At 48.3% G+C, this 15,245-nt stretch overlaps 2 protein-coding genes and 1 long non-coding RNA gene across 4 annotated transcripts; 1 reads left to right on the top strand and 2 right to left on the bottom strand.

Annotated features, from left to right (window-relative positions):
- On the top strand, positions 1-5,465 carry slc18b1 (solute carrier family 18 member B1). The gene is made up of 14 exons (XM_069160628.1): positions 1-223; positions 301-437; positions 1,222-1,317; positions 1,392-1,465; positions 2,308-2,455; positions 2,632-2,788; positions 3,098-3,234; positions 3,321-3,422; positions 3,500-3,591; positions 4,271-4,366; positions 4,461-4,535; positions 4,629-4,722; positions 4,798-4,850; positions 4,938-5,465. The coding sequence occupies exons 1-14, from the start codon at positions 208-210 to the stop codon at positions 4,990-4,992; spliced, it is 1,332 nt and encodes a 443-aa protein (XP_069016729.1). The 5' UTR covers positions 1-207; the 3' UTR covers positions 4,993-5,465.
- On the bottom strand, positions 2,409-3,576 carry LOC138205003 (uncharacterized). Its single transcript, XR_011178844.1, has 3 exons — positions 3,497-3,576; positions 3,064-3,420; positions 2,409-2,792 (listed from the first exon to the last, which is right to left on the bottom strand). It is a non-coding gene; the product is annotated as an uncharacterized lncRNA (long non-coding RNA).
- A 180-nt stretch (positions 5,466-5,645) lies between the features above and the next one.
- Positions 5,646-15,214, bottom strand: ahi1 (Abelson helper integration site 1). 2 transcript variants are annotated; one of them, XM_069160626.1, is made up of 25 exons: positions 14,602-15,214; positions 14,190-14,308; positions 13,370-13,947; positions 13,192-13,277; positions 12,924-13,110; positions 12,644-12,836; positions 12,468-12,566; positions 12,200-12,385; positions 11,960-12,112; positions 11,646-11,778; positions 10,997-11,120; positions 10,276-10,505; positions 9,777-9,886; positions 9,559-9,677; positions 9,335-9,465; positions 9,117-9,257; positions 8,846-9,030; positions 8,704-8,754; positions 8,077-8,194; positions 7,901-7,959; positions 7,767-7,826; positions 7,504-7,666; positions 7,332-7,414; positions 6,466-6,554; positions 5,646-6,069 (listed from the first exon to the last, which is right to left on the bottom strand). In XM_069160626.1, exons 1-25 carry the CDS (start codon positions 14,609-14,611, stop codon positions 5,868-5,870), a joined length of 3,609 nt encoding a protein of 1,202 aa, XP_069016727.1. In that variant the 5' UTR covers positions 14,612-15,214; the 3' UTR covers positions 5,646-5,867. The 2 variants fall into 2 exon arrangements, with proteins under 2 accessions (XP_069016727.1, XP_069016728.1); XM_069160627.1 differs by lacking the exons at positions 14,190-14,308; positions 14,602-15,214 and having other exon boundaries at positions 12,924-13,123; positions 13,370-13,458.
- Positions 15,215-15,245: the final 31 nt, after the last annotated feature.

Raw genomic sequence — 15,245 nt, 5'->3', positions numbered from 1 at the left:
CATAAACATCGCTGAAGAAACACTCACGCGGCTCTGCGCTGCGCTGCTCGAGGCTGAAGTTTGCTGCCGCTGCACAGAAGCTGTCAAGACACTCCGTCCGTGTGTCCGCGGTCCGCGTCTCCCCGCTTCGTGTGTCCGCGTGTCGGTATGTCTGCAGCGCTCATCTGAACACCGGAAACCAAAAAAAAAAAACCTCCACATTAAGACATGGAGCCGCAGACAGGTGGGTGACCTTTGGGACATTACTATCAGACGATCAGAAGTTGTTTATGATCTTTACCTCTGTGTTCGTGTTCCCAGATGAACCCGCCGATCTTCCTCCTCCTCCTCCTCAGAGGATGACCAGGAAACAAGTGCTCACCCTCATCTCCATGGCATCTGTCAACTTCAGCTCCATGATCTGCTACTCAATACTGGGGCCCTTCTTCCCCTCAGAGGTAAGATGTAGGGGCCACAGAACAGAACAGGCTGCAGGAGTTTTATTAAAGACAACAGAAATAAAACTCGGAATTCAGGAGAAATAAAACACGTCATTTAGTTTATTTCTTTGGTCCTTTGCTGCCACTTCAGTCATGACATTTTCCACTTTATTGACTGTTCTGCTTTGAAAATGTTTTCTGCTTCCTTCATGCTGATAAACTAAATATCTTTTGGTTGTGACTTTTCAAGCAGCTCCTCAGGCATTTTGTTAGGAGTCCAAACAGTCCATCAATTAAATAAGAAATAGATAAACAGATGAATCTATAATGATATGAATCGTTTATTTGTTTTATGGAGAGCAGAAGTTCCTATAAAAGTTCTAATAATTATAAAGTAATAATGGAGTTGTTTTTATTTAACTGCTTCCTGTCATCATGTTTTTAACGTCACCTCATACATTCCTGCATGTCGGTCTTTGATGGTGATTTATTGATCGCCTGCGGGTGCAGCAGCTGATCGGAGGGTGAAGAGGCCCTTATGTTTGATGGAGGCTGTGATCAATAATTAACCAGGGGTAGGGGGGCGGCGGGGGTGATCGGACCCCCGTCAGCAGCAGTGGACAGGGTGAATCATGTGCTCACAGCAGACAGCCTCCCTGAGGGCAGAGTGACCGGACAGGAAGTCCAGCTACGGCCTGACGATGTCAGGGCCCCTCAGAATAGATCAACGTTCTTCATTGTCAGAGGCTTCAGTTCACTGATTCACCGAACCGTGATCATGTCCATGAACGTCCCTCCACAGGCGGTGAAGAAAGGAGCCAGTCAGACGGTGGTCGGCCTCATCTTCGGCTGCTACGCCGTCTGTAACCTGATTGGTTCGTTGATCCTGGGCCGATATGTAAGTAGACGTCGGTATTTTCATGTGTGGTGGGATTACTCCGCTACAGAACCTCTCCCTCCTGTTCGGATCAGATCGTCCAGATCGGAGCGAAGTTCATGCTGGTGATGGGGCTGTTTGTGTCGTCGGTGTGTACGGTTCTGTTCGGGTGAGTTTCTGATCTGTCAGTGAAGATGAACACGTCAGACTGTTCATACAACTGCAGTACAGTTTCCTCTTTCTGAAAGGGACACACTGATGCTGCTGCATTACAGGTGCAAGAAGTTTCAGATGATCTATATTCATGTTGTCTGGGTCACACCTGTTTGTCTGAACAGCATTGAAGTCCCTTATAGAAAAACCTGGAAATATTTTGTCCTCTTATTAAGATGACGAAGATTTTCTCCATGACTAAAATATGATTTGTGGCGCCGTCGAACTTCATGAACATTCAAAAACCAATAAAAACTCTTAGACAAATTGTTACCAGAAGTGACCATATTTGGACGAGCTGGGTGAGGAGCCAGCGGTGGATCTGACCGATCTGATTGGAAAACCTGACGATACCACGTCCCGCCCACCGATAGCTGTAACCTGATTGAATCTTTTTAAAGCTTATTTTATAATTAATGAGGGATTATTTTCAGATGGACCTCCAGAAAACTAATAAGAAGGAGCGACTTCAGCTAACAACACCGAGATAACTGGTGGAGACATTTTATTCACTTTGTATTTGATGAGAGAAGTTGAATGGGACTCTATGGAGCCGGAGGCTTTTTGGAGCCGACCTCTAGTGGCACTCAGTGGTATTGTAGCTTTAAGGCACTTCTGCATCGGCCTCATTTTTCATACCTGGAAGCTACGAACACTTTTTTATACAATCTGTGAACTGAAACAGAATTATAGTCTGTATTTGAATAAGTCTTCCTCTGAGGTTGCAGCTCCTCTGCTTCAGTCTTTCCTGTCTAACCTGCCGTCAGCTGATTGTTCCCCTCCCTGTGTCCCGGTCAGGTTACTGGACCGGGCCCCTGCGGGCGCCACCTTCATCACTCTGTGCTTTGTGGTGCGCTCCATCGATGCCGTGGGCTTTGCCGGTGCAATGACCTCCTCTTTTGCCATGACAGCCAAAATCTTCCCGGACAATGTGGCGACTGTTTTGGTGAGCAGCTCGTCTGAGTGGTGCGTTGTTAAGATATTAGAGTCACGGGAAGACAAAGGAGGCCTCACAGTCTGACATTTTATGTATTTGTCAAGAGAAAATAATTCACACGGGCTGCAGGAAGCATGTTCATAAGTGTGTTGGTCCATGTTTTAACGCTCCTCTGCGTGTTTCAGGGGAGTCTGGAGATCTTCACGGGGCTTGGGCTCATCCTCGGCCCCCCGGTGGGCGGCTGGTTCTATCAGTCGTTTGGATACGAGGTCCCCTTCATGCTTCTGGGGTGTTTACTGCTGGTCATGGTTCCTTTCAACATCTACATCCTGCCGACCGTCGGTAACTGTCGACACAGGCCGTTTGTTTATAGTCAGTTGAGCCCAAAATTTATCGAACTTCTGACATTAAGAAGTGCAAAATATCTGATTCATCGACTGATAATCGCTCGTAATAAAGATATTTTACATTTAAGGGTTTACAGACATCAGTGCACCTTTTTTTCTGCCCAAAGTTTGTCAAACTTTAAAAACACGCACTCGGATATCAACACATCTGTGATCGTTCAGGGCAATTTAAAGCCCACAAAATCGGTCTGTGATTTTCCGGGTTCGTACCTGTGACCTGCATCCCGTTTTTCCCTCTGCTCAGAGGCCAACCCGTCCAAGGACTCCTTCTTCCGCCTTCTCACCCACGGGAAGATCGTCCTGATCTGCTACGTGATCTTCACGCTGAGCGCCGGGCTGGGCTTCCTGGACGCCAGTCTGTCCCTGTTCGCCATCGACAGGGTAAACTCACCTCTTTATCGTGAAGCTGATTCCCTTCAGAGAGGATTCTCCCGTGTGTGTGTGAATGAAATGTTTCCCTGCCTCAGTTCGGTCTGTCCGCGGGATACGTGGGCCTCATCATGCTGGGGCTGTCGCTGCCATACTGCCTGGGCTCCCCGGTGATGGGCTACTTCGCCGATAAATACCCTGTGAGTGTCAAAGGTCATCGAGCGTCACGTTTGAGTCGTACTTCCGTGATTTTAAACCGAGTGTCGTCACTCACCAGTCCGTCAGGTTCAGCTTCATGGTGGCGGGAGGCCTCATCACGGCGGTCGCCTTCTGTCTGCTCGGCCCCGCCCCCTTCCTTCACGTCCCGAGGTGAGTGTGTGCGGCAGCTTGGAGAGGAAAGAGGCGAAGTCACAGGTGTCAGAGGAGACACTGCTCTCACTGTGACATCACGGCTCTGGGAGGGCGTCGCCACTCACCTGCTGGGATCACAGTCTGGAAACCCCGCTCACATTACAGTTCGCCCAATCAGAGACCGGTGGGCGCGGCTAAGTATAGTTGAGTGTTTTAGCTGCAGCGGTGGTCGGATCTGATTGGTTAAAGCTGCTCCAGCAGTTTCTGATGAAACCGTTGTTTAAATTGATGAAAAAAACACAATATAACTGAGCCTCCTATTTGTGGTTGTTATACTAAGCTAAGCTAACTGATGGCTCCTGCTTCCTTTGGATTTACCGGACAGATGTAAAAGTGGTAAAAGTTAATTTCTTAAAAATGCTGACCGTGGAACTTTTAAAAATACCGCAGTTTGCAGCATTCATAATATAAAATACATATTTTATCTTCCAACAGTAAACAATTAAATTCTCTTTTTCGGGACCAATAAGAACCGATCAGGCTCGTTCAGAGATCCTCAGTGAGGCACAAACAGGATAAATCTGTAACTTTTCTTATATATAATGGAGGTGTTACTCAGCAGGTCTCGTGTGTCTCCCTGCCGGTTACTAACATATTTCTCCTGACGATATCAACCCGCTCTCCTCTCCGTCTGCAGTCAGCTGTGGCTGCTCGTCCTCATGCTCGGCCTAATTGGGTTTTCTCTGGGCCTGACTGCCATCCCCACGTTCCCCGAGATCATCACATGTGCATAGTGAGTGGCTTTGCATGTCGCTCCACAGTCACAACCTCCTGTTGTTGTTTTTTTTAAATATGAACATGGAGTAACACGTGTCCTGTTGTTGCAGTGAACATGGCTTTGAGGAGGGCCTGAGCACCCTGGGGATGGTGTCAGGGCTGTTCGGTGCTGTCTGGTCCACCGGGTAAGTCCCAGGAGACGTCCGCTTCCCGTCCTCTGGTCTGTGATGTTTTGGAGTTTTAATGTTGACATGGTTTTTTTTTTGGTTTTTTTTAAGGATGTTTTACGGTCCGATCATGGGGGGGCTCATCACCCAACATCTGAGCTTCGAGTGGGCGGCGGTGGTCCAGGGAGCGTTGGCGTTTCTCGGTGTAAGTATCAGCCGCCGCGGCGTTTCGTGTGTTTTCATCCAGTGTGTGTGATGCCGCGTCCTGTCTGTCCTTCAGGCCTTCCTCCTCGCCGTGTATTCTCTCTGCTGTCGACCACAGCAGCAGCCGAGGTAACCGGTGACTTCCCATTGACATGATAACACTTTTAAGAAGGACCAAAATAAGGTGCAACACTCACTCTGACGTTTGACTTTCAGGGCTGCAGACGACATTCGGCCGACCGATGAGAGGACTCCTCTCCTGGAGGAATGAAGGACACGTCGGAGGACACACAACCAACCCAAACACTCTGAATGTCCCCTCAGCGGCTTCATTCTCATGAATGCTTTTAAACTCCACTTTCTTTCTGGTGTTTCAGGGATTCTGAGGATTTTTGTTGTTTAAAAATATTTTTATTTTGACCTGAAAATGATCCACGTGGGGATTTAAAAAGTCTTGCTTCAGCACACTAAATGTGCCTTTTGTTTGGCAGCTCGTCTGTATTACTGATCACAGGACTTGGATTTGACTGTGGACCTGCTGACCAAGTGAAGAATGTTGTTTTTCTGGAACATGTACAGATCTCATGTTAAATATGTGGATTTACATGTGCCGTGATTGTGTCAGCAGCATGATGTTTAAATTAAAATCAGATGATGTCGTGCCTTAAATAGCTCACTTTGGTACTTAGTCTGGTTTTATTGTTTCACGTGACAGAACAAATAAAGATTTGAAAACACTAAAAACGAATTAATGTCCTGTTTATATCAGAATTATGAACACAAAGGTATATTCTATCATTAAATATGAAATTATTACACGTATTGGTGTCTCATTGTCAAATTTGACCTGAAGCATATTTTAAAAAATTTTAAGAAACACCTAAAGTGTGTTTTTATGTTTTATATGAAGAAAATAAACAAACATTTAAAGTTATATTTAGTGTTTTTTTATTGCTGTGAAGAATGTAGAAACTGTGATTCTCTTCCAGGCTAAACAAAGCACAGCTACAACTTTATAAAAGTTCAACTTGGATAAATATTTCAACATACAAAAAGATTATTGTACAGTTATTTATCTACATGTGATGAGAAACGGGCGGACCAGAGGGAGTTGGTGGGACACAGACCGGTTTACCGTGTGGGAGTTTACGCGTCGGGCTCGAAGGCACCGTTGCTGCGGCCGCTCGGCCTCCCGGGCAGCGGCCGATCCGTCAACCTTCCTCTCCTCCGGCTGCTGCTGCTGCCACTCCTCCTCCTCATCCTCCTCGGGGCCTCCGCATCTGAGAGTGTGGCCTGAGCCGGAGCTGCAGGGACGCCGGGCTTCTTCACCTTCTTTTTCCTTCTGGGTCTGTAGAAAAAAAGAAAAAAAAACACATGAATCCACTGCCGTTATTACACTGAGGAGCAGCATCAAAGTGTTCTTTGTGAACCGCTACAGCTCGGTTTCACCAGCGTTAGGCAGATATGTTTTTGAAATACATATTTCGATGATAATGGTCCAAAGTGAGGTAAAACTGAGCCCTGCGGGAACCAGAGAGACCCTGCGTGTCAGTCTTACACCTGTCGGGCTTTTTCCTCCAGAGGAGCACACCGTGAGGCCTCGTGCAGAGCTCAGTGAGATGCTCTGCACTCATACGGAGATGTTTCACCTCAGGTTTGCTCTGAGCAGGCGGACAGGTGAAGCCGGGGATCGAACCGCCAACCTCAGGAACCCCCTTTAACTCCCTCCACCCGAGCCACTTACTTGGCATCAGTCAGCTCAGGTTCGGTGTCGGAGAGCGTCGGCTCGGAGAGAAACCGGAGTTCCCCGGACGAACTGATGGCAGCGGAGACCTTGAGAAATGAGAAAACAGAAGAAAAAACTTTTATAAACACACTTCACATTAAAGTGATCCTCGTGACCCGTCATGTGTGCAGCAGAAACTCTGGAATTTGGATCAGCAGAGGAGCAGAGAGGAGATTAAAATCCACAGAGCAGAGAAAAGCCAGAGGAGGTTAAAGCTCAAAGGGTTAACCTTCTTGGATGGAATTCTTTTACACGCGGCACAATCGCTCACTTGGTCTCAAGGGTGACCTGATTAAAGTTTGGTGGACAAGGGTCAAAGGTCAAAGTCACTGTGACGTCACGTTCCCCTCCCTGTCCCCTTTCCCTCCCCTGTTCCCTTCCCGTTGTTGTGAACGCGATATCTCAAGAATGACTTGAGGCAATTTGTTAAAATTTGGCAAAAACATTCACTTTGTACCAACGATGAACTGATACGATTTTGGTTTAAAGGTCAAAGGTCACTTTACAATAACCCATGCCTCTGAACGCAATTTTTCAGGAACTGTTTGAGGGAATTTCTTTTTTCACAAATGTTCACTTAGGCTCTTTAGATGTTGGAGGTCAAAGGTCAGGGTCACTGTAAGTTCAATATCGATATGGTTTTGGACAGATTTACATGTGAACTTGACTGGTTAGCAGTGCAGTGTCTGTCTGATGGTCACATGATACGTTCAGGGTGGAGCATCTCTTTAACAAACAGAAGGAGGAGACAAAGTGCTGCAGCTGCAGACAAACACCGATCCAGACCGGGACAGAAGGACCACCGTGTGGTTCTGTCTTCTTACCCTGGTGGGCGTCGACCTGTCAGCCGTCCCCTCAGATAAAGCCCCGTGTGCGTCCACAGATTTCACGTTTTCACTGAAATCTCCTACAACAACAATAAATCACGGTCAAAGAGTTTTTTTTTTTTTTTTTTATCGTCTAAAAACCTGACCACAGGAAGTACGATTCACTCACTCTGATCGGCCACGTAAGACGCCAAGAAGTATCCCTGCTGCCCGCCGACCAGCCGCCCGAACCACCAGTTGTCGTTGTCTTTGTAGAGCACCTGGATGACATCACCGCGGCGCATGGTGAGCTCGTCGGATCGGCTGGCTCTGTAGTTGTACAGGGAGACGACCTGGTGGTTGGGGGGGACACAGAGGAGGGACGGTTACACAGAAGACAGGGACGACAGGGATGGTAGGGACGGAGATCGGAGAGAGATGGCGGGTACGTACGACTTGTTGGACGGGGGCGGAGTCTGTCTCCAGGCCGGAGGAGGTGTGGTCAGGGAGGCTCTGATCGGAGGAGGGAGACGGATTTATCATGAACCTCAGAGGACGCTCAGTTTAAAAGAGACACGAAGACTCACCGTCTGCAGCCTGAAGGACGACACTCCTCGGAGCCGCTGACCGACCGGACTGAACCCGCCTGAAATTACACAACAGAGGAGGCAGCGTGAGTATTTCATCCTCCTCAGACGCCCTGCAGCAGTCACTGCACACCGTACAGCTTTAGTCGAAGACACATGACGGAGGAGACACTCACGGCTCTGAGCGCTCAGAGCGGCCTGAGGGATCAGCTGATCCGCCACCGACCCGGACAGCTGCAGCTTGGAGTGAGGAGACAGCAGAGACGGAGGCGGCAGAGAGGCGTTCAGGCCCGTCTGAAAAACATAAAGGTGGATTGATTTAAATAGAAATGTTTCCCTTAAAGACTAAAAATGAAGAGCCGAGAGTTCATCATTGAAAATACATGATCAATAAGTTAACAGATTTATCTGTGAGCTGTTTCCTTCATTAACGCGTAACCGAAGGAAATGGAAATCTGAGCTCAATAAAGTGTCATCACCATCTTTGACCGTAATAATCAGTCCCTCCAGGATTTCATTTTTTTTTTGCGGTAAAATTAAAGAAATTTTAAGAAAGGAAAAAAATGCTATTTCTTTTATCACCTCCCTGATAAATACTAATATACGCTGATTTCCTGTGATAATAATCCTGCTGCACGTCCCAGAAATATTAGAGGAATTAAAAAATAAATTGCAGAAAGTCCCCACAAATATTTTGTCGAGTGTTTTGACTTTGCATAAATTATTGCAATGACAGGATTGTGATTTCCTGAAAAGACTGAATAAAGTATGAACGAAGGTGTGCTGATGGATGAAGAACTCACCGTGACAGCGGTACCTTGTTCGTACACCAATGCAGAAGCTTGATGTGGTTCCTGAAAAAGACGTGACGCGATGAGTTTGTCTCACGTGATATGAAATAAAACAAGTCTAATAATGTCAGCGTAAGACAGGAAGAGACGTTACCAGAACTGAGTCCAGCTGCTCCTTCACCCACTGCATCTTCATAGCGTGTCTGGTTGCCGTGGCGAACTGATCCATGGCGGAGGAGTCCTGTGGGGCGGGCGGGTCCGGGGTGGCCCGCATGGTTTTAGGGTCCGTGGAGGCCGATCTGCTAGCTGCCTTCAAGCTGTGCACCTCCAGCTGGGACACTGTTGGGGGACACGTCCGTGGATCAGAACATTTTAAAAGACCGGAGGGTCGGTGAGCTGCGCGCGGAGCGAAGAGACGGACCAACCTTTGCGGTCGTACAGGTAGACGTGGACCGGCTGGCTTTGACCGAAGGCGCTGAACGCCACCATGTTCTCGTGAGGGTGGAAGGCCACGCCGTGCAGGGCGGTGGGGTAACACAGCTCCGAGTACACGGCCACCTGGTCACCTGGGAGACACAGTCAGCTGGAGTCACTCTGCCACCACTGTACGGAGCCGCTCCTTTAAATCGGCGCCGGGCCTCACCTGTGTCCGTGTTCCAGACGTACGCCATGCCGTCCTCGCTGCCCGAGAACAGAAAGTTCCCGCAGGGCGTGAAGGTGCTGTAGATCCGCTCCCGGTAGTTGGTGGCGCCGGTGTACTTCTTCACAGCCAGACTGACGGGAAACACAAACACGGAACGGTGCGATCAGACTGTACCGCTCACGTTCCTGCTTCCTGTCACTTCAGAGGGGAACTCTCTCACTCACATCCTCAGATCCATCATCCTCAGCACGCTGTCTTTGGCGTGTATGAGCAGGCAGCGGCCGTTAGGGTGGAGCTGCAGCATGGTGATGGGGACGCCGCTGAGGTCGCTCTCGTCTATGTTCTGCCCAGAGACAGAAGCAGCATTGTTAAATTAATCTCATTCCTCTGCAGGTATCTGATCGGATTCCTGTTTTATGTAACGTAACGCGGACTCCGGTACCTTCTCTACACACCAGTGGTGACACGGCTGCTGCCGCTGCCGGCCATCGCTCACCGGGGTTCTCCAGACGATGATTTGGCCCCCGTTGTCCGCGGAGAACATTCTCCTTCCTGTTTACAACGACATCAGACCTGAGAAGCGTGCGGCCAAACATCAAATACACACTGCGCAACATGTTTCACAAAAAAGATGGCAAGAGGTTAGAAACGGAATATATTTCGTGTAAAAACAAAAACAAAAAAAACAGGGATCTCTGTTTCCTCTGCAGCTGAATCAGTCCTTGAAATAAATGAAAGTGTTTCTGCTTCTGGACACGTATGACCTCATTAAACCTCACAGACCACCAAACAAAACACAGACAAGAGTTCAGGGTAGAAAAATGTAAATTAGACAGAAAAAGGTCGGACTGACCACGATGTTTGGGCTCAACATTGTTCACTAAAACGCCTCCTGTGCAGATTTCCCAGCATGCACCTCACCGACACCTGCACACGTTTACCTTCAGAGTCGAAACAGACGGTGTTGATGAAGCTGCCGTGGCCCTCGTACTCCTGCAGCAGCTGGCCGTTCACGTCGGCCACGTCCAGCTTCCACACGCGCACCAGACTGTCGAAGCCCGCGGACACCACCAGGTTCTGGGCCGAGGGATGGTACCGGGCCGAGTACACGAAGGACGGGTGGGGCAGAACCTTCTGGGCCGTTCCCTGCAGCCTCTCCACGTTCCACTCTCTGAGGGAGGACGGCAGCACGGAGGCCGTTTAATCATGTGAACAAATGAAGACGGCTGTGTTCTTTAAATCGACCACAACCCAGAACATGTTCATCTCATTTCATTTCATAGCACCAGACACTTTTTTTTCCATTCATCCCACACTGTATTTATTTATTTTATTTTATTTGGGTTTTTTTTGTGTATATAGTATGTGTGTGTGTGTTTTTATTGATTGCTCTTATTTTTCTTTCTAAAATAATAATTTTTTTATCTACCTTATTTTTTATATTTTATACGTGTTTGTAAATGTTTTTCATATTGTGTGCACTTTTTGTTTTTTCTTTGCTGCTGTGACGACCTAATTTCTCCACTGTGGGATTAATAAAATCAAATCTAATCTAATCTAATCTAAAAATGCTTTTACGAGGAGCACTGGCTCCCCCTAGAGGAGCCACAGAGAACAGACCCCGAATCGTTTTAAATTTTCCATGGGATGTCACAAACGTACCTGACAGTTCCGTCAGAGGAGGCGGAGAGGAGACTGCGGTCATCTCTCGACCAGCAGAGATCATACACGATACTGAGATGACCACTGAAGGCAGCCAGAACCTTCCCAGAGGGGATCTCATACACTGAAACACACGAACACACGATCACGCTGCTGTGGAGTTTTAGATGCATCAGGAGGAGAATTAGGAGGAGAATCAGAAGGAGAATCAGGAGGAGCATCAGGAGAAGCATCAGGAGGAGAATCAGGAAGAGCATCAGGAGGAGAATCAGGAAGAGCATCAGGAGGAGAATCAGGAGGAGAATCAGGAAGAGCATGAGGAGGAGCATTAGGAGGAGAATCAGGAGGAGCATCAGGAGAAGCATCAGGAGGAGCATTAGGAGGAGAAGGGTTGGGAGGAGAATCAGGAGAAGCATCAGGAGGAGAATCAGGAGGAGAATCAGGAAGAGCATCAGGAGGAGCATCAGGAGGAGAATCAGAAGGAGCATTAGGAGGAGAATCAGGAGGAGAATCAGGAGGAGCATTAGGAGGAGCATTAGGACAAAAATCAGGAGGAAAATCAGGAGGAGCATTAGGAGGAGAATCAGGAGGAGCATTAGGAGGAGAATCAGGACGAGAATCAGGAGGAGAATCAGGAGGAGTTCCTCACCTACAACAGGGAAAGCGTCTCTGTCGGCACATGCAGCAGCCAGGACGGTTCCAGCGTGAGAGAAGAGCAGAGTGAAACAGCCCATCTGACCGCCGCGGAACGCCAGCAGAGGTTTGTTGGGAATCCGACAGATCTGCAACGGAAACATACGTCATATACTGTACATTTGAAGTTTGAAGCAGAACAATAAAAAGCCCACTGTAAATAATAAACCTCACACTATCCTTTATAAATCTTGTGGTGCATGCAAGATAAAAACAAATTGACACACATATGTGTTGATACGACTTATAACTAGAGTTGGCTCCGCCCACCTGACCAGACAGCCGGCTCCACCTGAGGACAGGCGGCTTGACGTCTGCAGGCCGAGTCAGGCTCCTCTTGGTCACCTCGTTCTGCAGCTCACTGTAGGTGGTGCTGCCTCTCTCCTCCTGCAGCGCCATCATGGAGCGGATACCGGGGTCCACCTGCACCACAAAACACAGGATCAGACGCAGCCACAGAGTCTACTGAAGGTTTTCACCTCCTCACAGCTGCAGAAACACCTGACTTACATGTTCGGGGAGTTTGATGCCCTTCACCGTGACGTACAGCGTGGACGCGTACTTGGTTCTGGGGTACTTCCTCCACCACTCGACCACGTCCACAGTCCTGGGCTGTCTCTTGGCCCGAAGAGGAGGACAGAAGAGCTGCAAGCGGAGTTTGCTGCCGATGTTCAGGACGCCGTTGGTGCCGACGAGCTGAAGGGACGGAGGGGAAACGCACGAGTCAGACGGAGGGAGCGCGACAGGGTTCTCCTTCCTCTCTGAGCGAGAGTTTTACCTTCAGGAACGCCCAGGCGATCTTCCTGAAGCCTCGCTCATGCTTGTCGACGACGACGACGTTGGCTCGCGCTTCTTCCATCGTGACAAAATCCAGAATCTATAAAGACATCAAAGAGTCACTGACAGCTGCAGCAAAACGTGCTCAAATATATCCGCGGGCTAAATATCTCTTACCTCGAAGAATAGAACGACTCGAGGGCTTTCGCCGTGTCGCTGAACGAAGTAGCCGAAGCGTTCGTTGAAGATGATCTGCTCCTGCCACTCGGGGATGATCGACTTGTTCTTCTTGAAGTCGAACGGCTGCGTCATGATGGGCAGGACGTGGTCGACGTTCTCCTGCTCGTAGAAGGAGGAGACGGGACGGTGGCTGCGAGGAACCAGAGGAGGAGGGGAGGTTTGATCACATCACTTGAAACGGGAAACAGAAACAGAGCCGTGCGATGTGACCTCTCACCTGTCCTCCTTCTTCACGTACTGGCCCGTGATGTCGTCGACCACGTGGATCTTCACCATGGGGTGGGAGACGAGGACGTCGGTCTGCAGCCGGTCCGTCCGGTGGACGAACACTCCGAGCACGAGGCTGTCGTCGAACGTCGGTTCCCGCGGTGCTTCCGGCTCCGGTTCGCTCTCCTCTTCGACAACTGAAAACAAAACCTGAAATTCATCCATGAGGCCCGTTTTTAGTGCCGCTTTGTGAATCCTGATCATTCGTTACCAGTTACCGTGCTTTTTCTTCTTCTTCTTCTTCTTCTTTCCTCTGGACTCGTTTTCCACGTCAGCATCCTGGTCTGCGTCTTCTTCCTGATCCCTGTTGGAGAAAAGATCTACATTTAGTACTTACAAATATTTTTTAAAAAAACAACCAACGGATCCATGAGAGGAGGAGCTGCACACGCTCACCCTGTGTCTGACTCTGTGACGACCGACTTCAGCTTTTTCTTCTTCTTCTTTCCCACGTCGTTATTCAGCGTGACAGTTCGGACAGCGTCCTCGTCGGCTTTGACCCGTGTCTTCTTGAAAGTCCCCTCCTCCTGTGCGATCTGCTGCTGGTACTCCTGCAGCAGATTGTCTCCTGCGTCCTCCTCCTGCCTCTCTGCTTTCGCCTCTGGATCTTCTTTGCTTTTCCCTTTCTTACTTTTCCGCTTGGTTTCCTTTCCGCCACCTGTGTCGTCCGTGTCCACGGTGACCTCTGACCTGGAGGCGTCTGCATCCTTCTGGATGTAACTGCTGATGTCCTCAGGGACAGGGAGGGGAGGAAGGTCCCTCTTACTCTTCCTCTTGGCTTTCGATGTCTTAATCTCCTCGTCGTTTTTACTGTTGTTGACATTCACCCTCTCTGCTATCTCCATCTCCTGCTCTCTCCTCTTGTTCTTGGTGTAGCGAGGGCTACCCTGCTCGGGGTTGTACGTGTTCTGGAGGATGGTTTCGTCATCTTCCGTGTCCTTCTGGAGGTTCAGGTTCTTCTTTAGATTCTGCAGCTAAAAACATTGAAAGAGGAGAGCAGGACAGATGTCAGTATAGCTCTTCTTTAATAAGATTTCCACCATGAAAACTGGTCTGCATGGCCTGCCGGGATATTTTGGAGGAAGGACATGAAAGATTTATTTTGACATGAATTTCCTGCTGCAGAATTATGACTCTTCAAGGACGTATTCTGCAGTTTCTATCTGATCTGACGTTCTTCCCCACTGACGGTTTACTGTGTAAATCGAGCACATACCACGATAGTCTCCTGTGTCTCAGTGCTCTTCTTCCTCTGTTTTTTCTTCTCTGATTCGGTGTACTTCTTGAACACCTCGTTGAATCTTTCCCGGGTCTTTGCCCGGTCTTCACTCTCACCTGGAAAAAGTTTACATGGTCATTATTAAGATCAATTCACATATTAATATCAGTACAGCTGTGAGGTACTTCTCTTTAGTATTTCCGTTTTACTTCTAATTCACTGTTTTTCACATTTAAAAACATTTTACTTCAGAACAGGTATTTATATTCATACAACACATGCTCGACAGGTAAAAGTTGCTTTCATCCACGCAGATCCACTGATTCAATATATTTTGCTGATAAAACTTGTTTTAATTCAAGCAGGGCATTCTTCCTCTGGTGTGAAGAAGGGACAGCAGCGGACTCACCCGCTGGCATTCTTAATGTCTCTCATCGTGGGTGTAAAAGCAGAGTAATCCCGGGTGGAAAGCTCTAAAAACACCAGATCTGGACGAGGTTAACTGTCAGCTCGGTGATCCACACCGACTCCTGACGTGTTGTTTTTCAGAGTGTTTCAGTTCAAGTTCAGCAGTTCCAATAAAAGCACTAGAACAAAGCCACGTCGTGTTTCAGGAGATCTTTGCTGAGCTGAGGCTGAAATTATGTTAGCAAAGCAACTTTTATGACAAGCTAACAGTGGCTACTTTTGCATGGTAGCTACTTTAGCCGCTAACATGCTAAGTGCTGATGCCAGCAAATTTTCGTTGTTAACCTTTTCCGTTTGTATTAATACAAATATTTAACATATAGAGTGAGCTTTAGATATAACACGCGTCGCATTAATAAAATTTAAAAAAGCGGAAAATTTAGTCGGCTGAGGATGACGACGTCTTTCCCTACACAGATTAAAGCGATGTCCTCCTATTTCACCAACAACGCTGCGACGGTTACCAAGTCAACGACGTGAGGGCGGGGCGTGGCAGCCATATTCGTGACGTAACACACAAACAACTTCTTCTACGGCGGTTGGCAGCCAGTTTATCGATGCCATAGACACGTATGTCTATGATCC

The sequence above is a fragment of the Embiotoca jacksoni genome, unplaced genomic scaffold (assembly GCF_022577435.1).
Source record: "Embiotoca jacksoni isolate LCO1_2020_lvr unplaced genomic scaffold, fEmbJac1.0.p SCAF_27, whole genome shotgun sequence".
Lineage (NCBI taxonomy): Eukaryota > Metazoa > Chordata > Actinopteri > Embiotocidae > Embiotoca > Embiotoca jacksoni.
Note: the sequence above shows the minus strand (reverse complement) of the source record. Positions and strands in the feature narration are given on the sequence as shown.

Bases quoted from the DNA above. Each gene is read 5' to 3' on its own strand.
- slc18b1 (XM_069160628.1), top strand. The intron at 3,235-3,320 runs GTAAACTCACCT...TCCCTGCCTCAG, and splicing joins CCCTGTTCGCCATCGACAGG to TTCGGTCTGTCCGCGGGATA. The intron at 3,423-3,499 runs GTGAGTGTCAAA...GTCACTCACCAG, and splicing joins ACTTCGCCGATAAATACCCT to TCCGTCAGGTTCAGCTTCAT.
- ahi1 (XM_069160626.1), bottom strand. The intron at 12,567-12,643 runs GTAAGAGATATT...ATGTCTTTATAG, and splicing joins GAGTCGTTCTATTCTTCGAG to ATTCTGGATTTTGTCACGAT. The intron at 8,195-8,703 runs GTGAGTTCTTCA...TATGTTTTTCAG, and splicing joins AACAAGGTACCGCTGTCACG to ACGGGCCTGAACGCCTCTCT.